This window comes from Camelus bactrianus, chromosome 6 (genome assembly GCF_048773025.1).
Source record: "Camelus bactrianus isolate YW-2024 breed Bactrian camel chromosome 6, ASM4877302v1, whole genome shotgun sequence".
Classification (NCBI taxonomy): Eukaryota; Metazoa; Chordata; class Mammalia; order Artiodactyla; family Camelidae; genus Camelus; species Camelus bactrianus.
Genome location: NC_133544.1, coordinates 48,137 through 70,736, shown reverse-complemented (window position 1 = coordinate 70,736; position 22,600 = coordinate 48,137). Strand labels below are relative to the sequence as shown.

The 22,600-nt window shown below is 47.8% G+C and overlaps 1 protein-coding gene across 1 annotated transcript; it reads right to left on the bottom strand.

Moving 5' to 3' along the window:
• Positions 1-1,391: 1,391 nt before the first annotated feature.
• Positions 1,392-19,880, bottom strand: LOC141577848 (uncharacterized). The gene is made up of 5 exons (XM_074364827.1): positions 19,292-19,880; positions 11,815-11,937; positions 11,266-11,710; positions 6,935-7,172; positions 1,392-1,475 (listed from the first exon to the last, which is right to left on the bottom strand). Exons 1-5 carry the CDS (start codon positions 19,878-19,880, stop codon positions 1,392-1,394), a joined length of 1,479 nt encoding a protein of 492 aa, XP_074220928.1.
• Positions 19,881-22,600: the final 2,720 nt, after the last annotated feature.

Here is a 22,600-nt window from a genome sequence, read left to right as displayed (position 1 = left end):
CCAGGCACTGAACGTAAATCGTTGTTGATCCCAGAAAAAACATTTCTTCTTGCTGGAGAAATAACTGGCCATCTGTTTGTGTCAAGTCAACATTTTCACGGCCCTTACGGAATGAGACAAGACCCCGTATGGCTGTGGGGCTGCTGAGCAAACAGGTGTGGGACCCACACTGGTCCCATGGCTGCACCCTGTGTTTCTCCCCCACCCTGGAGTTTGAGTCTAAGTCATTCTCCTGGAGCCCAGCTTCCACATCTGTGCAGTAGGAAGCTCTGCAGGCTTTGTCTGAGAACTATTGTAAGGTGTGTCCTTCGTAGGTAAGACCTTGTACTGTAGGCAAGTACTTAATTGACATTCAGACTGTGTTTAAAATCAGGTTGTTCCAGCTGGAAGTGGCCGGCCTTCCTCCCACTCATTGGGAATAGGGGCTGTTCGACCGGGCCTGTGCTGAGCATCCTTCAGCCTTTCTCCTTCAGGAACTTTCCATTCTATTCACAGAGGAACAGGGTGGAAACCATGTCCTCTCCAGGTTTCCTTAAGCTGACAAACCATGTCTCTCACACTACAGGAGAGTCACCTGAAGGAAGAATGTTTAAATTCTTAAACTTGAATTCCAGCAAATAAAACCCCAGAATACAACCCAAACACCCTTAGTTTCTGCTATTGTTTTCCAACAGCCAGGACGTTGGGAAAGAGATTATACAAATGTGTGCACTTCAGGCACCATCAGCCCTCTGACCAGCCTTCTCATCATCCTCCTGATCCCAGTGACCGGCTCTGAGGGAATAGCTGGGCTCTTCTCAGTCTTTTCTCTTAATATTCTTGGACAAGCATTTCTCCAGATTGGAGGTGTGTCTCCCCCAGTCATATTGGGCACTGGAGCCGGACTCTCCCTGCTCAGCTGAGCTACTGAGGGCAGCCCAGGCTCACGGAACTAAAGCAGTTCACACACTGGGGACCTGTGATGAGCCTCAAGGGGTCTCTGCCTCTGGACCTCCCCCTTTTATTTAGGCCCTTTGAGAGATGCACACCTTTTACTCCTTAGTAACCCCACCCCCATCCATTTATTGAATGAGACTTCACAGTGAAGCATCCTGCTACAGTTTCTGTCTCCCCCAAAGGAGGAAATGATCTAGCATGTGAGAGCAGCCATCAAAGTATGTATGAAATTAATTAAGTGGCCCTGAGACATATTTTACTCATTTTGTCTCTGATGTTACTACAGCTAATTCTAGAAGCAGCGACAATTTTTCCTACTGAGTTAGTTAGCACCTGTTTTTGGGCAAAACCTCCAAATCATATTGGCAAAATTCACAGTGCAGCCTCCTTCAAGATTCAAACAGAATTTAACACCCTCACAGGATTAATCAATGTCCTACAAGGAAGGAAGCCCTTCAGGCCATGAAGCCCAAGGAGCAGATTCCAAGGCTGAAGCCTTCATTGGCTCTTGTATGTGTTTCTGAGATACTCTCGTTTTCCTGGAGAGAAATCCCAAAGGCCAAGGGGGGAGTGGTGCCCAGGACCTTGGATCAGCAAACTTCAGTGAATATGGCTGAGCAATACTTCATCATATATGTGTTCCATGTGTACTTTAAAAAGGGTAAATTAATGCATTGGCAGCAATACAGATGGATATAAACACAATCATATTAACTGAGTTATGTCAGATAGCAAATCAGTTATCCCATGATCTCACTGATATGTGGAATTAAAACAATGAAAAAAGATTTTACTTACAAGACAAAAGTAGACTCATGTTCACTGAAAACAAACTATGTTCACCAAAGGGCACAGGGCAGGGGAGGGATAAATTAAGAGTTTGGGATTAACAGATACACATTACCATACGTAACACAGATATAAAACAAAGAGCTACTGTATAGTGCAGGGAATTGTGTTCCATATCTTATAAGTATATATAATGGGAAAAAGTCTGAAAAATATAACTATGTATATGTATAAACAAATCTCTTTGTAGTGCATTAAAAAGTAACATTAAAAACCAATTACATTTTAATAAAAGGCAAAATAATTATAAAGATAAGAATAATAAAGTGCATTTTAATCCTTTATCACCCTGTCATCACTAACCCTCCTGTGGTGCTAACATCCACTCCCACTGGCAGTGAACCTTTACTGTAACTGGTGTCCACTGTGCACTGGTTACTATTCCAGCCGATGGAGGTAGCCGTTATCTTTTAGCCTTCAGTGGGAAGAGAAAAGCTCACCAGGACATTAGTGCTTCAGGGATTTATTGAGAGTCCTTCTCATTTCTGGAGCCACTGGAAGGCTCATCTGGATGAAGTGAAGTTTCTAGAGTTTCTGCCTGGTTGCAATATGTGGATAATTTGCTTCTATGCTCTTCTTCTCAAATGTTCTTGCAGGAAGACAACAACTACTCACTACAAACTTTTAGCCTCTAAGGGACTAAAGTTGGCTACAGAAAATGTGAAGTTTCCCAGCATCATATTTGATATCTAGGGCATCTGGTGTCAGAACAAGCCTCTACTTATATCCATGGTGTTTTTCTGCTTCCTAAATGCAACACTAATTGCCAAATATGAGGGATTTTGGAAGGCTAGCTGATTTCTGTTGAGACAGATTCCACACTTCTCTCTCAAGGAAAACCTACATGAAGTTTTCTCAACACTGGCAATCCCGATTCCATTTTAAGGGAGGAACCACAATTCACAGATTCAAGTCCTTAAAGGAGCATTTGAAGAGCCCGTCCTGCTGTGGGCAACCTGATTACCAGACCCCTTTCTCCTTTTTGTATAAAAGCAAGGGGAGGTCTTGGGGTGTTGACCAAAACCACAGGGGCCTCCGCAGACCTCTAGGGTTTTACAGCCGTGAGCCGGATGCTGTGGCACAGGGAGACTCCCACTGCCTTGGGGTCCTCATGGCCTCTGACCCTTTGTTCAGGTCCACCCATCACAGTCAACATGTCTCAGTCAGCTGCCTCCCCTCCTAAGATGCCCTTTTGTTCCCTGCTCCTCACAGAGCTGTGCTATGTTGTCTGAACCTCAGCACATCTACGCTTCTCCCCTCCGTCAGCAATGAAGTCCCTCTTGACTGCGTCACACCAAGTGACCACCTCCTGAGTCCTGATCACCTACAAGAAGCCCCTCTAAGCAGCCTTTTCACAGTGGCTCTCAGGCAGGAGGACTGCAGCTTCCACCCTGGAACCTGGGAACTTCATGTCTGAGCCCAACAGGGAGAAGCAGGGCCTCCTCTTCTTTCCTGGTAAGGACTCAGCCAATGAAAATCCATGGACTCCTTTTCACAGGAGACCTCTCACCTCCCCTTTCATTCTGTAAAAGACTCATGTCTCTGTTTTCACTGGGGACTTGCATGTGGCTCACCAGGACGGCAGAACCCAAACCATAATTCTCTGTTGGTTCCAAATAAACCATTTTGCTATTGAAATAACTTTCAGTCTGTTTATGTGAAAAGCATTTACCTCTTTTTTTATATATATAAGCTATCTTTATTGAGTTATAGTCATTTTACAATGTAGAGTCAAATTTCAGTGTAGAGCACAATTTTTCAGTTATACATGAACATATATATATTCATTGTCACATTCTCTTTTGCTGTGAGCCTCATTTACTTCTGTGACTCTTTTATTTAATGTATTTACCTTTTATTTCCCATAATTTTGTGAGCTAGTCACTGGGATGCACATGTGGTCCTACGTTCACAGACATTCCTAGCAGCATCCCTGTGTAGGACACAGCAGGGGACCACGTCTAGCCTGCAGGAGGTGAGGGGAGGTGCAGACTAGCTGTGAGCCCCTGGGGGAGGGGGTGTGGGTGCTGGTGAAGGCCTGGCTGTTTCCGACACAAAGTGTCTGTGATACAAATCGCATGTTTGGATATATTAACATGAATTGAGAAATTACATTCAAAATTATTCTAGATATAAGACAAACATGTTAAATATCAGTTAATATTGAGATTAATTATTAATGCAAATTAAAAACCTATAATAGCTGATATAGGTTGGATTTTAGTGAATATTATAACATCCAGGTTCAGCCTTGCCCTGTCTTGTTTGGGGATCAGGTGAAGCAGGGACACGGCCCCTCCCCAGTGCTGGCTCTCTGCTCCAATGTCCCCTTCACCTGCAGGCCTGTGCTCAGGACCCTCCGGCCCACAACCAGCACACAGGGGTGAAGAGGCTGTAAGGTGCCTGTGAGTGAACTGAAGGCCCAATTTTGGTGTTTGTTCATGTTTTCATTCAGTGAAAATTATTTACATATAGAAATTTACCTTCTGCATGTCAACATTTTTATGAAGTTGACAAGATACTAATCTTTCTCTCAGAGTTTTTCCACATTATTGACATTTGAGGCTAGTTTCTCATTTTGGGAGTTTCTGTGTGCATTGTGGAGTGTTGAGCAGCATCGATGGACTCTGCCCTCTGGGTAACTAGGTTCCTGTAGCACACGCCACATGTGACAGCCCAACCTGTCTGCAGACATTTCCAAGTGTCGTCTGGGGGTCAAACGACTCCAGCATGACACAAACATCAATTTCCAACTACACAACATTCCTCATGCTATTCTAGGGAAAGGCACTGCAGGAAACAGGACTCAGGACACTCTCGAGGATGAAATGCCTGGAAATACATTGGAAGGTGGAGGGCAGACTCAAGGATGCACAGAAGAATCATTTGTGTCATTTAACATCTGTAAATTTGACAATGTAAAAGAGTAGTTAGTGGATACATTTCAACTAAAGGTCCCATGGAAAAACATTTCTTCTGTGTCTGGTCCTACAACAAATGAGGGAAAAAGGACAGACAATTCTGACTCCGTGGGAAAAAAAGCTCAAGTTCAGAAAGAAGATGTTTGCCTGGAATCATTTCGGATGGGCTTCCAGGGAAGGTGATGGTCCAGTGGAGCATCCGCAGTCTCTGGGAGGAAACCCCCCATGGCTTCTCCTGCACCTGCTCTGAAACTGTCCCTCTTGTTTCCTCATGATCCTGGGTGACCCCTGGTGGCCTGAGCCCTCCCTGCAGGGCTGGTTTCATCTGGGCCACCCTGACCTCCCCTCACTCACTCTCCCTCCTTTAAGAGTGACAAATGGCTGTACCGTCAGAGACCCCAGAGCTGTGCTGCAGGGAAATCTCATCTCCAATATGTCTGTGGAGATGGAGGTGCCTTTTAAGAGACATAAACCATACACCCAAAGCAGGTGAGTTACCCATTCCTTTCCCTGGGGGTGTGACAGATCCCCCAGTAACCACTGCGTGTGATGGAGGGGGTCCCAGAGACAGAGTAGGTGCGGAGGAGAGTCTTCAATACTCTTTGACCAACTCCTACACCAGCACCCGTGACAGGACACCTGGGGACTGGAAACACAAAGACACAATCACTTCACAGCACCATCCACATAGGTCAGTGTTCCTCAGACCCAGGAGGTGCTCACAGCTGAGACGAGCCATCAAGAGGAGGAATGACCAGAAGGAGCCCGTGTCCCTTTGGATTAAGCCTTCTGCTCTCAGAGAATCACGCCAGTGAAGATAAGAACACTGACTCAAAGCTCACAAAGACCCTCTGACCATTCATCACTCAGGCTCCTTGAGATGCTTTTCTCCACAAGATCTGGGCCTGCGGGATACTGTGTCCATCTTTGCATGTCCCAGTTTTATCAAGAAACCTGCTGAGTCAGGTTAGTGAGACTCCTCACCCTGGAAATCTGATCGCCCTCAATATTTGATCCAATTCCCCTAACCTATGATCTTCAGGGAACATCTGCTCACCCTGACCTCCTGTATCAAGAATCCTCTGGAGACAGTCTGCCCAGAATCCCCCTGACCTTGAAGCCTCCTCACAGTCATTTTCCACCCAGTCAACGTCATCACTTTTGGGGCATAAATCTCCATTTTACCGTCTGTGTTTGTAATTGAGACAAGTTTCCAAGGCTGACACAAATACCCAAAGTGAGATGTGAATTTGTTTATTTGAAGAAAATTTATATTGAAGCTTTATTTCAAGCTCAATGCCCCCATCAGTATAACTCATGCCTGGATGGAGCTGGTCTGTCACAGATAATTTCTGGTAAGTCACTCACAGCACTTTGTGCTCAGGGACGCTGCACTGCACTTCAGGACAACACATGGACCAGCTCAAACAGGCAAACTGTCTCCTTCTACCACAAAGAGAGAAAAACCTGGCACTAACTGGACCTGAAAGGAGACTCATTTACGTGATGGGAGTTGAAACAAGAGGGCAGAGCATCGCCCTGACCGACCTCAGGGGGGAATGTTAGTGTGTTGGGCGATTCAAACTGCTGCCCACATTGCAAATGTCCATGAGTTTTGCAAATACAACAGTTTTCATTTAGGGCTGAAAATAAATTTTAGACCATAATTGGTCCTTAAACCTGGACCCGGTAAGCGACGAGGATCCCTGAACATGCTGTCCTGGGCACCCTGGCATTAGCATCTGTAACATGCATCCTGCACAATGCAAACCCTTGTGCCCTTTGACAGGAAGATGGAGGGTGTGCAGCCTCCTCCCCTGGGAGCAAAGACGAAGACGAATAACAGTTTACACGTGTAGTACAAGTGCCTGGGCCTTCTCAGAACATTCAACAGTTTTCAGGCATCCAGACTCACCCGGAAAATTATGTTAAAATCTAGCATCCTTTGGACATTTTTGAGAAGAAAATAAAATATATCCTGAGTACAATATTATTGTTGGAAACAAATGAATCAAAAGAATGAAAAATTAGTGTCCAGCAGGGGGACTCTGTTAGAGCTGATGAACAGGAAAATGAAACCAGAGATTCTAACCGCAAACCCCTCCTGGCCCCTCTGCACCTGCTCTGGGGCTCAGCCTTGCCCTTGGCAGCTCCTGAGCACCCCCCGGGGGTCCTGGGCTCCCCAGGCAGGGAGGTTTGTGTCTGGGCGCACCCTGAGTTCCCCTCACCGTGTCTGTGGCACAGTAATACACGGCCGTGTCCTCAGGGATCACAGAGCTCAGCTGCAGGGAGAACTGGTTCTTGGACGTGTCCCTGGAGATGGAGGTGCGGCTCTTGAGGGATGGGCTGTAGCAAGTGCTGCCTTCATAAGCTATGGCTCCCATCCACTCCAGCCTGGACCTCACTCCTAAACCCCAGGTTCTCCACTGATTCAGCACGTCTGGAACGGGATTCCTACTAGATGGTCTAGGAGCAGTGATACCAACCCTAATCAAACAGGCTTCAAGCCCCTTGGCCACTCCCATCCCAGCCCCGTTCCACTCCCTCCTGTCAAATGTACAGACTTGCACTCAGCCTCCCAAGTGCCCATCCTGCCTCATTCTCCGCCTAACTTTACCTCTGTAATGAACCCTGCATGGACAATGGGGGATCAGCAGGCTGTTAAACACACCTGATGTCCCAGGGTCAATATTTGATGCGGGGATGGTCACCTGTCTATAAACTGTTTGCCACAAAGTCATGTAGACGTCATGTTCATCAACAGGTTTGAGCTCAGGAGACTCTTCTGGGAGTCTGTCTAGTGGGCACAGAATCACCCAGTTCTCACAGGTGAGCTGAGGTGTCGTGAGAGGTCCTGGTAATGACCGCAGACCCCAGGCTCACAAGGCTGCTGGCTGGGGGGTGGACTGAACCACCCTAACCTCACGCCCTGGTGTGGATGCAAACGAGTCCAGGCCACCATCACCTCTGGGCTCTACTGTCACACCTGTCTCCCGAGTATCTCATCGCTGCGACCAACCTGGTGTTTCTAAAGCATAACCAGGGGAGGTGGTCTCTGCACGTTTCCCTTCTGCGTAGGATCCAGATGAGCGTCCTTGAGCTCCCAGGTCCTCCCTGAAGAGTGAAGAGGAAGCACCTTGGGCTCTGGACGTGGACATTCTGGGGCTCTTTCCCAGCAGCACCACCTGCATGTGGCCCTGTCCAGTCATTTAACCAGACTGTCACCTTCCCCTCAGGTATGAGGTGGAGAAGTGGGTTTCCGTGGAAGGTGCATCATTCTGTTCCAGGTGTTGATTGTGACAGAAGAAATTTCCACAGCCCCTGGCAGCTTGATACAACATCAGGCACTTGATTCTTAGGACCCTGTGATGTGAGCGCGTCTGGAGGGGGAGGCACATTCCTACCCAGAAGTGCCCCCAGAGGTGCCGGGATGATGTCTGGAGGGCCTGTTCCAGTTGTGCTCAGGTGTCTGGATGCTGGCTGTGGTTTTGGCTGCAAACAGAGTTAGGGCTGAGGGTCAGCCCTGGGATCCAGCCCTGTGGGCCTCTTCTTGTGCACGGGGCTGCACCCCAGACAGGTCACTGGGTCAGCTGGTGCCCCCTTCCCAGTCGCTACTCAGGGCAACTTCCTGCAAACCTAAATGCAGTTTTACTCTGTGACCCAGCAACCACACTCCTAGGTAATTATGTAACTAGCCTTGAGACATGTCCACACAACAAAGTGCACATGAATGATTACATAGCTCCATTCGGAAATGACAGAAATGGAGGAACACAATGTCCTTCCTCAGGGAATGAACAAACAACCTATGGGTCACCTCTGCAGTCAAATTCTATTCAGCAACTTATAAAATGAACTGCTAAACTAGGAAAAGACCAAAATAAGATTTAATGCCTACAGAGTGAAAGAAATCAGTCTAAAAATGGTTCATACTGTGTGATTTTATTTTTTGTTTGTTCTGTAGAATGCAGAACCACATGTGTAGTAAAAAAGTTCAATGATTTCAGGTATTTGTGGGGAGTTTAAAACTGGTGGGCTTTCTATCAGGACCTGGGTGTTATCTGACCCCTCCCGGCTCCAAGCCATACTGCTGGGCACACACAGCAGCAATCCATCACCAAACAGACATATTTCTACGTGATGAGGCCTGAGCTGGCCTGATGCACACCTAGAAGTGGCCCATGTGCCCGTGGTGCCTCCTCCTGCATCGGTGCCTCCTTTGTCCTAAGCTTCACCTGTGACCCAGTGGGGATTTGCCTACAGTCAGCTGACAGAGGAGAAGGGGACACAGACCTGGACTACAGACAGCTCTGCATGGTACACAGGCACCTCCTGACAGTGGACAGTGGGCGCCCTGTCGTCCTGCCTGGGACATCCCTGAAGGATGGTGTGGGGGACTCCTCCCAGTGGGCAGGACTCTGAGCAGTGCACCTGGATGTTCAACCTTCTGGAAGGAGAAAGAACAGGTAATTGACATGATACAAATTCATGGGTTGTAAGCAATGATTAGGCTGGAAGGTCAAGGACTTGAGAGGAGCGTGGTTTGGAAAAAAATGTGACAAATTATTTTAGGAGGAGAACATGTGGATAGTCCTCTTTAAATAGGCAAAAAGACAAAACATGTTCTGACTCATGAGGATAATCCCGAAAGGGTGATACCTGGAGAGGAAGGGATTCATGTCAAGTGGACATGATGCCAGTGATGTTGGTACTGGCCTGGCTCTTTCCAGCTGCCCCTGTCATCACCTGATGAGCTTATGGTCACTGTGGCCTTGGTGGCAGGAATGCAGGACGTGCTTGGGCTCAATTACATGGACACCCACTCACCAGGGTCCTCCTGTTCCAGTCACTTTTGAGAACCCTTCCTGCCAGCTGCAGAGAGAAATCCTAACGTCCTGACTGGCAGCATTTCCTGGGCTGCTCAGACACCACCTGTTGGCAGGTTGGCTACTTTGGGCACTTCCTTCATAGAACAGGAAACCTCCTATTCTTACTAAAAATATATGTTTATGCTGGATATAAATTTTTTCTTAAAATGCAGGGAATGCAATTCTCTTGCCAAAACCACCACCCAGGGACTTTCAGATCCCACAGTCTCGGGAGTCCAGCAGCCAGCATTGCTTCTGATCGGGAACTCACTTTACAGCAGAGGAAATGCATCAATCGGCCCGAGCGCACGGATCCACCAGTCCTAGATTCCTCACCATCCCACAGCTGCTGGGTTTTAGAACACAAGCTGCCTGTAGAAGATCAACAGCAGTGCCAGGTGGGTAGTAACACCTTGCAGGGCTGAGGTGAGGTTCTCCGGCCGACTGTGAACTATTTACTCTCAGTATGTTGTTCTTCTCTCACAGCCTTGATTCATGGGTCACAGAATCAGGAAATGGATGGGTGGTGGCACCACTCATTGTTACCCCCAGTGACCACTAGCTAGCTTGGCTTCTTTCCCTGTGTCTTTATGCTCTACTGGCCTATGGCCTTGGTCCCCGAGGGAGGGACACTTCCACCAGGAGAGAGGACGATGATTTCTTTGACCTGCTCTTTAAGTCTGTCTTCTGGGCTTTGTGGCTCCTCAAGCCTCTGAACCTACAGGCAAAGAAGGGAGAGGATGAGCTGCCTGGGTGACTGCTTCTGACTCCCGGGGGAGCTGGAGCCCTGCCCCGCCATGGGAGTGAAGAGGGGTTTACGGGGACAGGGGTCCCTTTCTGTGTCTCCGTAGTAGGATGTCTTCTCATCAAGGTGAAGTGAAAACCACAACAACTCATCCCAAGGATGACTGTTTTGGTCCAGATTCATTGGAATGAAGGTTCTGGTCACTTCACTGGGTCATGGCCGCACAGCTGAGGTGCTTGCTGAAGGCAAAGGCACCCAGAAGGGGGGCAGGAAGGAGGAAGCAGCAATACGAGCCGAGACTTCTGAGCAGTTATGGAAAGAGGGCTGTAGTTGTCCTGCGCACTTTCCCCTTGTTTTGCTGCAGCCACATGTATACGTGTGTGCATGCGTGTATATCCGTGTGTAAGTGTGTGTATGCGTGTGTTTATGTCTTTGTTTCTTTCATATCTTATCCCTTCTTATGTGACTAAATGCGAACACAGCAGTAATTCACCACAGCTTTCTTCCCGCCTTCACGCTTCTGCTGGGACACGTACCTCCTCCTGCCCTCAGGCTGGGCTTTCCAGCAATGGCTCCCCTGGTTCTCAGCATCAGAATCACACTGGAAAGACACCCCGACTTTCCTGGGTCTCCAGCTTGTGACAGTAATTTGTGGCACTGCTCAGCCTCCATGGCCATGTATGTAGAAATTATATGAATGTTCTATTGTTTTGGTTTCTCCAGACATTGGTTCTGTTCCCTTGGAAAAACTAAACTGTACACAGAGAGGTTATTATCTCATTTATTGTAGAGTACTTGAAAACACAGGTACAGTATAAACACAAATTATAACGTTTAAAATTAAAAAACCCATCACCTATAAAATGCCAAGTGTTATAAGCCCAGAAAATGTTTTCTTAAAGAGAAGAGACAATCACTGCCCCATGCACCTGCTCATTGGGCTGACCCTGAACACCGCAGGTGGACCCTGAGCACCACCTGGTGGATCAGGTGCGCCCCCTGATTTGTCATGTGTGCCCCCGGCACCCACCTTGTGACCCTGCAGTGAGGTTTGTGTCTGGGCTCACAGCAGCTTCCCCTCACTGTGTCTCCTGCACAGTAATACACGGCCGTTTCCTCAGGTTTCAGGCTGTTCATTTGCAGATACAGCACGTTCTTGGCGTTGTCTCTGGAGATGGTGAATCGGCCCTTCAACGAGTCTCCATAGTATGTGCTACCATCACTATAAATACCGGACACCCACTCCAGCCCCTTCCCTGGAGCCTGGCGGACCCAGCTCATGTAGTAGCTACTGAAGGTGAATCCAGAGGCTGCACAGGAGAGTCTCAGAGACCCCCCAGGCTGCACCAAGCCTCCCCCAGACTCCACCAGCTGCACCTGAGCCTGGACACCTGCAAACACAAAGACATCCTGGTCAGGAGACTGTCACACATGCTCTGATTCCCTCACTCCCAACCACTCACATCCTCAGTATCTCTCCTTCTCCATGAATTACCTTGTAGAAGAGCAGCCAGGACCACCCAGCTCAGCCCCAGCTCAATGGTGAGTCGTATGTGCACTGTCCTGCTCAGAGAATGGGAGCAGCTGGGAATCCCGGACTGGGGCTCCTCTCTCAGAGCTGCAGGTCCAGGGCTGGGTTGCTTTATCCTCAAAGGGAGGCCCTATTTGCATGTCATCTAACTATATAGAAATTTGGGGCATCGTTGGCCTCGGAGGTGGCTGTGCCCTGGAGCACCTGTGAGTGTCTATGCTGTGCTTTTGTTGGTAGCATTTGGAAATATCTGTTCTCTTATGTGAAATTTTCAGGGTAATCACTTAGCGTCCTGCTTCATTCTTCTGTTTTCTGCACATGCCCACAAATCCTTTGGTGTAGCCCTCAGAATTCCTCCCATATTGGTGACTTAAGCAACCCCCAAAGAGTAAGTCATTTGTGGACTGTCCAGGGACACAGCTTTGTGAGGAGTTGTCCCAGGGTTTTCACGTTTGCTCTGCCTGTCTGGACGTAAGTGGTCCAGAATCACTTCTAAGACAGAGTTGGACAAGCCTGGTGAGGGTCCCTGGACCCCCTCCTGTGATGAGAACATGATGATTCTGTTCTATGGTCATGTGTATCTGATCATGTGTGAGCAGGGGTCATGCAAGCATTCTCAGGAGTCTCTAATATTTGACTTTCTATCAATGGCAGCATTCAGGAAAACATCTTTACTTATCGTGGGATTGTGATTGAAAGATGCTTAATTTCCACTGTGTTGTCTTAGTTTTACATAAATGCCATGAACAATGTAACGTGCTGTCGATCTCCCCTCTGCTTGGCACTTTGAAATGTACACAGAGATGCAGAGATTGTCCATGGGATGTGAGAAATGGGACCAAACGTCACCTACCTGTGTTTGACGTCTCCATGTGGCATGAGAGCTGGGAGGAAGATTCACCCCGCACTCCTGGATCAACTGTCAATTCCGAGGTGACCTAAGGCTCTGAGTGTGAACTGCCAGGTGTGCAGCCTGAGGATCACTGCCAACTCCTCTGTGTCATCTTTTCAAACTGAGTCTTTCGTGAAACCACTCCCCACCCAGGTGTGCTGCCCTCAGACCAAAGCCCTGGACCAGCTCGAAGGCTTATGGGTTAGACTCATGCACACTGGTGAGGGTCTTAGCTTCAGAAGCTGGAAAGCATAACGAGGAAGAGGGAGAGTTTATTAAATATGCATTGAGACTGAGAGTCAGAGAAGTTCAGTAAGAAGGCACAGGAACACACATTACGTTGGATCAGAATCCCAGGCTTCATACTGAATTTTAAGCACTGTCCTTGGAAAGACTGGGCTGAATCACGGCTCACATGCTTCTGAGAAAATTAATGTCAGTATTCTGGATAGAGGATCAATGGATAGAGTTTCCATTGATGATTGGAAAGATATTGATTTGAATAGATATTCCCATTACAAATTTCTGTAAAGAATACTGTTGTTTTTATAAAGAAAAGTAGCTGGCTTTATCCAACTTCAGAAGGAAGGTGGAAGTCTGAAAGCCATCATGAGACACATGAACTGGGCTCCCCTCGGTATGTGCAGGAACACATATACACACACATGCACACACAGGTGCACAGGTGCATACGTGTAGAGACACCCAGTCTTGTATCATATCTGCATGAAAAACTTCCTCAGTCCATGATATTGTCTTTGACACACACTAAACATAATCCTCTGACAGGAAACTGCTGGTATAGGAGGGAAAATGGAGGACCCGTATTTTCCAGTAATGAATGAGCGACTCTACTTTTCTTGGATCCCAAGACAGGGGCTGCAATGCTGGACTTAACAGTACCTCAGACGCCATCAGCACACAGCCCTGCACTGAGCTCTGGATTTATTCCTTATTTCCACTTTACAGCATGTGTGAAGGACCCACGAGCAACTGCACACTGTGTTTTCAGTGAATGTGAGCTTTAATTTCACCTAAGGATATACTAACTATTTAAATGCCTGGTTTAATGGTGAGTTGGTCCTAAAAGATGTAAGAAAGTGGCAGTTTTCCATGGTGGGGCTCCAATTTTTCAGTCCTATCAGCAGAATTTTTCTTTACTCTTGTACCTCTTTATGTTACAAAATTATCACATCTTTTATCTGTTATTCTTCAGTCATGGGGAGGGGTCCAGATAACACAGTCTCACCTGCATGTAGCTCCTTGTTCAGAACATCTGAACATGCTGGGAACAACGCAATTGCTCTCTGGAGTCTCAGATAAGCCACAGTCTGATCTCTGCTCCATCTCCAGGCTTAAATATAAAAACCAACATAATCCAGATCTGGTGTGGAGTTTCCTTCCAATGAGTGTCTCTATATGTGAATTCTTTTTTTTTTTTTTTTTTTTTTTGCCACCCACATAATTCACTTTTATTTCACCATGAAAATTAACACATTAACCCCGCATTGCCTGACTGGTGCAGCCTGGCTTCTGCAAAAAAACTGACCCAATCTCACAAACTGGGAAAAATAACAATAATAATGAATTCACAGAAACCTCAGTTAAATAGAGTTTGGTGACAGCACGGTGGGCTCTCATGTCCTACAGGATAGCAGAGTCCAGCTGTGTGAAGAAGAAAGACGCCCTGTTCTCTCCTGGCAAAGACTTAGGCAGTGAGGGGTGGTCACAGCTCAGCCAGTGAGGAACTCTGGGTGCCTTGTTCAGTACAGCCCCTCCTCCAACACCCATTCCCATCTGCAAAATTGTTCTTATCCCCGTGTATGCTAGGAACTTGACAGTGGCTCAATGTGATTCCAGGCACTGAAGGCAAATCGTTTTTGATACCAGATTGAAACATTCCTTTTTGCTGGAGAAATAACTGGCCATCTCTTTGTTTCAGGTCAACATTTTCATGGCCCTTATGGAATCAGACAAGACCCCGTATGACTGTGGGGCTGCGGAGCAAACAGGTGTGGGACCCACACTGGTCCCATGACTGCGCCCTGTGTTTCTCAACTACCCTGCAGTTTGAGTCTAAGTCATTCTCCGGGAGCCCAGCTTCCACATCTGTGCAGTAGGAAGCTCTGCAGGCTTTGCCTGAGAACTATTGTAAGGTGTGTCCTTCGTAGGTAAGACCTTGTACTGTAGGCAAGTACTTATTGGGCTTTCACTCTGACTTTGAAAGCAGGTTGTTCCAGCTGGAAGTGGCCGGCCTTCCTCCCACTCCTTGGGAATAGGGGCTGATCTACTGGGCCTGTGCTGAGCATCCTTCAGCCTGGCTCCTTTAGAACCAGACTGATCCCTTAGACCTGACTGGTGTTGGGCTTGCTGGCTATTTGTGCTATTTGAGCAGTTTGACCCTTTATGCTGCTTGGAAATGATTCCTTTTCTCTCCAGAAAACCTTTTGAGAAATGGGGTCCCAATATATAACTGTTTTGTGGTCACTTCAGCAGTAGGAACCCCAGCTGATTTTGTGTCAAAAACAGGGAGCTGCCTTATGGAAATTTCTAGTGAAATGGACAGACCTGGCCAGAGGCAATCATGCTTCCATTAAACGTATGTCTCATCGGCTGTTATGAAGAGCTGCTGGAGTCCTCAAACTTGCTTTTCTTGAAATCAAGTCAGACAAATACATAAAATCTCCAAGTCTGCATGGAACGCCGACTTCCCTCATTATTATGCACCTTTGAATTATGCCTGGGAGCCTTACATCTTCTGTTGTAAACTATGGTCATACGATTAACTGAGGCAAACAGGGACTAAGGGAAGAAAACTGGGCCTCTGAAGCCTCGGGCTCCCCTTCCCTGGCCTGTGTGTCTCAGGCTTCCCTCCAGCACCAATTCCTCCCTCTCCTCTTACTCCTGCACCTCCGCTGTTCCCTCAGGTCTTCCACAGTCAGTGTCTCAGCCAACTTCCCACTTCCTCTGAAATTCTCCCCATATTCATTCCTCCAACTTGTCAGGTCTTGTTATCTTAATCTTCATCCTTATGAGGACCCAGAGGGCCATCTCCTCATTTCTTTTTTTTTTTTTTTTCTCTGGACTAAACCTGAACTGTAGTCAAAGATTTTCCAAACCAACGTTGCTCACAGAGAAATTTAATGTGGCCCCTCAGACTGTTCAGCACGGCTTCTCTGACTTACATCGTCCTGTTCCTGCAGGTATTGTTGTGTCATGCCTAGCACTTTTGTAAACCGCTTGCTGGGAGAATCCTAAAAGGTGTTCAGAATTTCAGCCAGGAGGAGAGTCCACTAACTTGTTATATAGAAATTCTCTAGCAGCAACTAGGCAAATTCATTGGGCAATTCCTGAGACATTCTCAACTCTTTTATTTGGAATAAAATTTCAGTTTTCCCATGAAAATCTGTTGAATCTGTTCATTTTTTTTTTCAATCAAGTGCAAATAATTTTAAAAGAAAATTATAATTTTGCTTCATATGTTTATTCCACCTGGGCTGCTTTTAAACCTAGTTTACAAATAAGCTGACACAGGACATTTCAACTGTAGGGAAGAGGTGCAGGATGGAATGGGAAACCGTGTCCACCTCTTATTTTCTTAAAGTGGCAAACCACCTCTGTCACAGTGTAGGTGAGACACCTAGAAGGACACATGCTAAGGTACTTAAACTTCATTTACAGCGAATGAAGTTCCCAGAAAATCCCAAATCCCTCATGGTTCTGCTCTTATTGGCAAGATCCAGGACTTTGAAAAAGACACTCTTATAAATGCATGCGCTTCAGGCACTGTCAGCCCTCTGAGCAGCCCTCCCAACATCCTCCTAGTAGCCAGTGGCTCTGAGGAAAGTCATGGAGTCTCCCCAGTCCCTTCTCTTAACAGAAGTTTCTCCAGGTTGATGATGAGCTTCCTTCCATCCTAACGGTCATGGAGCCGCACTCTCCCTGCTCAGCTGAACGACTGAGAGCAGCCCAGGCTCAGGGAACTAGAGCAGTTCCCACAGTGGGGACCTGTGACGAGCCACGACACGTCTGTGCCCTGAGCCTCCTCTTATATTTAGGCCCTTCGAGAGATGCACACAGTTTATGCATTCATTTCTCCACCTTTGTCCATTTTACGGTTAAGACTGTTCAGTGAAATATTATGGTAGAATTACTGTATCTCCAAAGAGAGAAATAATTCTAGAACTTGATAGAAGACATTAAATTAAATGAACTAAAAGCATTTTTATTCATTCTGTCTCTGATGGTACTAAAGCAAATTCTGGAAGAATTGATTTTTTTCTCCCATCGAATCAGCTATCACCTTCCATGTTGACAAAGCCTCACGCTGGTATTTGCAAAATTCACAGTGCACCTTCCTTCAGGGTTCAAATATATTCCATAAACATCTACCTAGGATTAATCAATCTCCTACAAGTAAAGAAATCCTTCAAGCCATAGAGCCCAAAAGAGAATGTTGCAAGGCTCAATGCCTCATCACTCCTTGAACTTGTACCTGTGGTTCCTCGGTTTCCTGAGGAGACAACCTCAGGGCTGGGAGTGGAGCCGTGTCAGCCCCTAGGGGCAGGAAACTGCACAGTAAACACAGCAGCACTGTGTTGTCACGAACCCTCACACAACACTAACAGCCACCCCATGTTCCTGAATTCTTTACTATAATTGATTAGTGAACTGCATTCTTTATTATTCCAGTTGCTAAAGCTGGCCAGTCCCTTTTTGCCTTCAATGGGGAGAATTAAACTTACTGGGTCATTACTGTTCCAGGAACTCGTTTGTTACGAATATGACAGGCCAGTCAAGAAACAAGCACCACACGGAGGGTTGGAGTACTCAGATGTATTACGCCTGCGGGCTCAGAGGGGCTTCTGCTCCGAAACTCTGAGCACCTTCAAGATGTGCACATGAGGTTTTACAGGGTAAAGTACAAGCTTGGGGTATTTGGCCAATAGGCATGGAACAGCTTTAGCAGCATTATCATCACAAAAGTGGAGGCAGGGAGGCAGCAAGCAAACATTCCAAAGCCAAATATGTATCTTTGAAATTCCAGCTGGCTAGCAAAAAAACATAAACAGCAAACCAACACTGATAAACTTAGATTTACAAGTTAGTCTAGCAGAACTCAGATCAGTATTCCAATACTTAGACTTGTGAGTTATCTTGTTAGCCCAGCCCAGCCTCTCCTTCACATTCCTAGACCTGTGAATCATCTTGTTAGACCAGCCCAGCTTTTCCTTCACATTCCCCCCTCTTGATGCTTTCACAACCCTAGTTGGTGTAAGCATCACCACTTATCTGTTGCAGGGGCTCATAATTGGAAGCTAACATCTGAAGTTTTATAGCCTCTATCCACTCACTGACAAAGCGGGTCAGGAAGTTTAGTACACAGGGCCCAATTAGCGGAACTGCAAAAATCAGGAGCAAGGGACCTATGAACGGTGCCAGCCAGGAGGTCCAGCCTCAGGGGCCTGTCCATGGGCTCTTATCTAAAATATGTTTTCTCTTTTCTACTCGGTCTTGTAGCTCTTGAACTATACCTGTAACAATTCCTGATTGATTGGCATAAAACAGTACTCTTCATTTAGGAAGAGGCATAGTCCCCCCTCTTTGGCCTTGAGTAGGTCCAGACCCCTCCTGTTTTGTAAGACCACCTCGGCCAGAGAGTCAATCTGATTTTGCAGAGTTCCCAGGGTTTCTGCTATTCATTGAAGATCATGGCTGAATTCACCTGTAAACTGAAAATACAGGTTGGTAAATGGACCACTTGTCACCCGGTTACATGCAGGTGCATCGTGCAGCCAAGGGGAGTGAGGGCATTAGCGTCAGTAGCATCAGCCTTATGATTATCTTAGACATGATGCTGCAGTGATGGCACTAATTATACCAAGGTATAAAATAGCTACCAGGATTCTATGGCCTATGTTCCAGTCAGGTGGGGCGGCGCTAGATATCCCCACTGCTAGTACGCAGACTAGTATAGCAAACAAGGAAAGAGGCAAGGGAGCACAAAAGAAATACATTTAACAGCTGCGTTGAGCTTTCCTCAGGCTTCGGCCATGCGTTGACTAGCCAGCCTCTGGGAGTGGCTAGAGCAGGGCTCGTCGATCCTCAAGCTTCAGCCGTGCATTGGCTAGCCAGCTTCCAGGTGTGGCTAGAGCAGGGCTTGTCGATCCTTTTCTGGTCCCTCTTGATCTTGAGCAGGTCTCCTGGGACACACTCAATTTCCCAGGGACCCTCTGTCTGAGGTGAAGTTGCTCTCTTAACCCTGGAGTGGTGGATCCAAGGGATGATTCCTGCAACTTTAACAGCTGTAGGGGTAGTTAATACCACTAAATATGGTCCCTTACAGTGAATAAAGGCATGTGTCACTAGATGGCCCCCTACTTGACAGGATCGTGGTTGGCAGAAATGGCAGGCAGTTGAGTCCCCAGTAGCCCCTATAATAGTTGTCTTTTTCTTGGTCGGGGGGGCTACAGTTTGGGTCACCACAGAATACTCTGCTCCTGTGTCTACCATAAAAGTCATTGGTTGGCCCCCTATAAACATCTTGACCTTGGGCTCCCGGGGGCCCAGGGGCAGGGGGCCTGTCTCTCCTATTCTGAGTTGACCCCAACCAGTCCGATGTGACTACTGGCTCGTGGCTCCAGCTGATAAGTAGGCCTTTTGGGGGTGCTCTCTTTCCATCCTTTCTGTTTGGGCACTCGTTCTTCCAGTGTCCTGTCTCCCGGCAGTATGCACACTGGTCTTGGCCCAGGGGCATCCATGGTTGGGGTCCCCTCTTCCGGGGTGGTGCAGGATTCTGGCTGAAGCTTGTTTTCCTCAGGGCTGCTGCAAGGAATGTGGCTTTCTGCTTCATTCGCTGGTCTGCTTCTCGTTGGGCTTCCCGTTCTCGGTTTACAAAAACTTTGTTTGCAACTTCCAGCAGCTGTGTAGCATTCATCTCGGTGAATCCATCCAGTTTTGGGGGTTTATGGCGTATATCTGGGTATGATTGGGTTATGAAGGCAGCGTTGACCATCCACTGGTTTTCTTGGGCCTCAGGATCAAGAGGAATGTAGACTCGGAATGCTTCACATAGTCTCTCATAGAAGTCAGTGGGGGTTCCGTCTGGCCTCTGGGTCACTGTGGTCGTTTTAGACATGTTAGTTGGCTTCTTGGCTCCTGCTCTTAGCCCTTGTAGGATGGCCTCCTGGTGCTCACGCAGTGCTTCTCTTTCTTGTTGGGTGTTAAAGTCCCAATCTGGCCTGGTGTCATGGCCCACCCCTCAACATCCATTGTGTCTTCAGGGGCTCAGCCCTGCAGCCATTTTTGTGCTTCAGGGAGAATGCGTCTCCTCTCCTCTGTATTGAACAGAGTCAGAAGCAGCTGGTGGACATCTTTCCAGGTGGGCCAGTGAGAATGGAAGATAGACTCTACGAGGTCACTCATAGCCTGCAGCTTTTCGGAGTAGGAAGTTGTATCATGGCACCAATTGAGAAGGTCTGTGGTGCTAAAGGGTTTGCAGTAGAGTACAGGGTGCCCAGGCTGAACAGTCCCGTCTTCCCCAACTTGCTGTGGCCCTTGTGTCTCCCGCAGCAGCATTTGGAGGGCCAGTGGTGCTGGCCTCCCGGCTTGTGCTGAGCGGAGTCTCCTGCCTATGGCTCAGGCTGGGGGCTGAGCTCTGCTTCTGGGTCCTCCGACGGGAGGTGTTGGTGCCCCGGGGGCATACAGAGGGGGTAGGCATATCTGTCTTCTGCGTCTCCCTGGAAAATAGGCTTTTTTCTGTCTGTCATTTTGGCCTGGACTGGCTGTTCTACTAATATCTTGCATTGTCCAGGTCCATTTGAGCAGAACCGAATCCATGGGGGTAGAGTCTGGGTGATATTCAGCCAGGAGTCAATGTAAGGGAATTGATCTGGGTGGCCTGGGGTTCCAATGATTATTTGATAGACTGCTCACACTGTTGCTAGGTCCAGAGTTCCTCCTGAGGGCCACCCGTCTCCAAAGGCCAGCAAATCAAGCTCACACAAAGTGCGGAGCCTGCCGAGGATCACTCGAATTCCATAGTCTCCTGAGAACCCCTTTTTGAAATTCTTAATCATGCAGTCTAGAGTGGTGGGTTTAAACTTAGAGCCTCCCATTTTTTTAGATGTTTGGGAAGGTAGCCTTTATATCTTTTCTTTCTTCACTCCTCAAAACACCGGATTTCCCAGAGAGACTGCTCTCTTGCTGGGTCTATGAGTTGTTTTAAGGTTAACTTGGTCAGGGACTCTGGGTTCCAGTCACAGCTGATGCCTCTGGAGCTCAAGGCCTCAAGCAGTTCCAGGGACTTTCTTCATTAAATCCTCTCTATATCCTGAACTAAATTATCAGGGGCATGGGACTGATGGCAGATGGTAAAACAAATGGACTAGAAAAGGGACCTCCAAGGCCGGGTGAGCCCAGTCCAGAAGGAATTCATCTTCTAAACGCGAGTCCTGGGGGTCTGGGGCTAGGCAAAAGGGGCACTACTTGGGTCAGTTCAGTAGGGGAACACTAAGTCTCGGGTGTTCTGTGACAGAATCAGGTAGGAGACTTTCTCAAAGAAATAGCATCCTAGCCTCCGAGGGCACAGGGGTGTTGACCCATTGGCTGTCTATGTCCTTTTCCCTCCCAGTGTGGCCACCCTGTGCCGGTGTCACAGACAAGACAAGGGAGGGTTTTCATAGCGTCCGCCTGGCCACTCCCCTAGCAGGGACGAAGGTGCCTCTTAGCTTTGGCGGGTCAGTATAAGCTGCTGACTCCGATCGGGACCCTGAGGGACCGATACCGCCCTGAGACGTATGAGGTCAGAACGGAACCGCAGGTTGGGACTCACTCAAACTCCGTAGCAGAATGCCGTGGAGCTACCAACTCGAGCCTGATCGCATGCTTCACAGGCTGCTCATTCACTCCCGCAGACACACAGAGAGGTTAATATCATTCCTCCCACCAATACCAATATCCTGTTTCCTGTAGGAGGGGATCCGCCTCCTCTTCTGTCCACTGGGACAGGACCTGATACCTGACCTGATTTCCCATCTGAAATACCATCAGACAGAGAGTCTTTAGGAGGGGGTCAGCTTCCTCTTCTGTTCAGTGGGACAGGACCTGATACCTCCCGGGGGTTCCTACCTTGTCCGGACGGCCACCTGGTGAGTCTATCCGTCCCTCCATGGAGTCTGGATCTGGTTGTAGCTCAGCCACCCAAGGGGCCGAGTTGCCATCACGAAGGAGAACCCGGAATATCGTCGGGCGGCGCCACCTCATTCGCTGCTGGAATTCCATCCCCCGGTCAGCCAGAGCCACCAGTCCAGCGGCTCAAGGGGCCGGTGTGGTTGTATCTCGCTGGGGCCTCCAGAAATGTAACGGAAATGAGAGGCCAGTCAAGAAACAAGCACCACATGGAGGGTTGGAGTACTCAGATGTATTATGCCTGCGGGCTCAGAGGGGCTTCTGCTCCGAAAATCTGAGCACCTTCAAGATGTGCACATGAGGTTTTATAGGGTAAAGTACAAGCTTGGGGTATTTGGCCAATAGGCATGGAACAGCTTTAGCAGCATTATCGTCACAAAAGTGGAGCAGGGAGGCAGCAAACAAACATTCCAAAGCCACATATGTATCTTTGAAAATCCAGCAGGCCAGCAAAAAAACATAAACAGCAAACCAATGCTGATAAACTTAGATTTACAAGTTAGTCCAGCAGAACTCAGATCAGTATTCCAATACTTACACCTGTGAGTTATCTTGTTAGACCAGCCCAGCTTTTCCTTCCCATATTGAGAGCCCCTCTAATTCTGGGTAAGCCTGGAGGCTGGTCTGAATGATGTAACATCTTTTGGAAGTTCTAGTTTGTGGATAATG

Bases quoted from the DNA above. Each gene is read 5' to 3' on its own strand.
- LOC141577848 (XM_074364827.1), bottom strand. From the start codon at position 19,880: ATGTCTAAAACGACCACAGTGACCCAGAGGCCAGACGGAACCCCCACT. The intron at 11,938-19,291 runs GTCAAGATGTTT...CTGGACCTGCAG, and splicing joins TGGGCCCCCGGGAGCCCAAG to CTCTGAGAGAGGAGCCCCAG. The intron at 7,173-11,265 runs GTCAGCCCAATG...CACTGCTCCTAG, and splicing joins GTCCACCTGCGGTGTTCAGG to ACCATCTAGTAGGAATCCCG.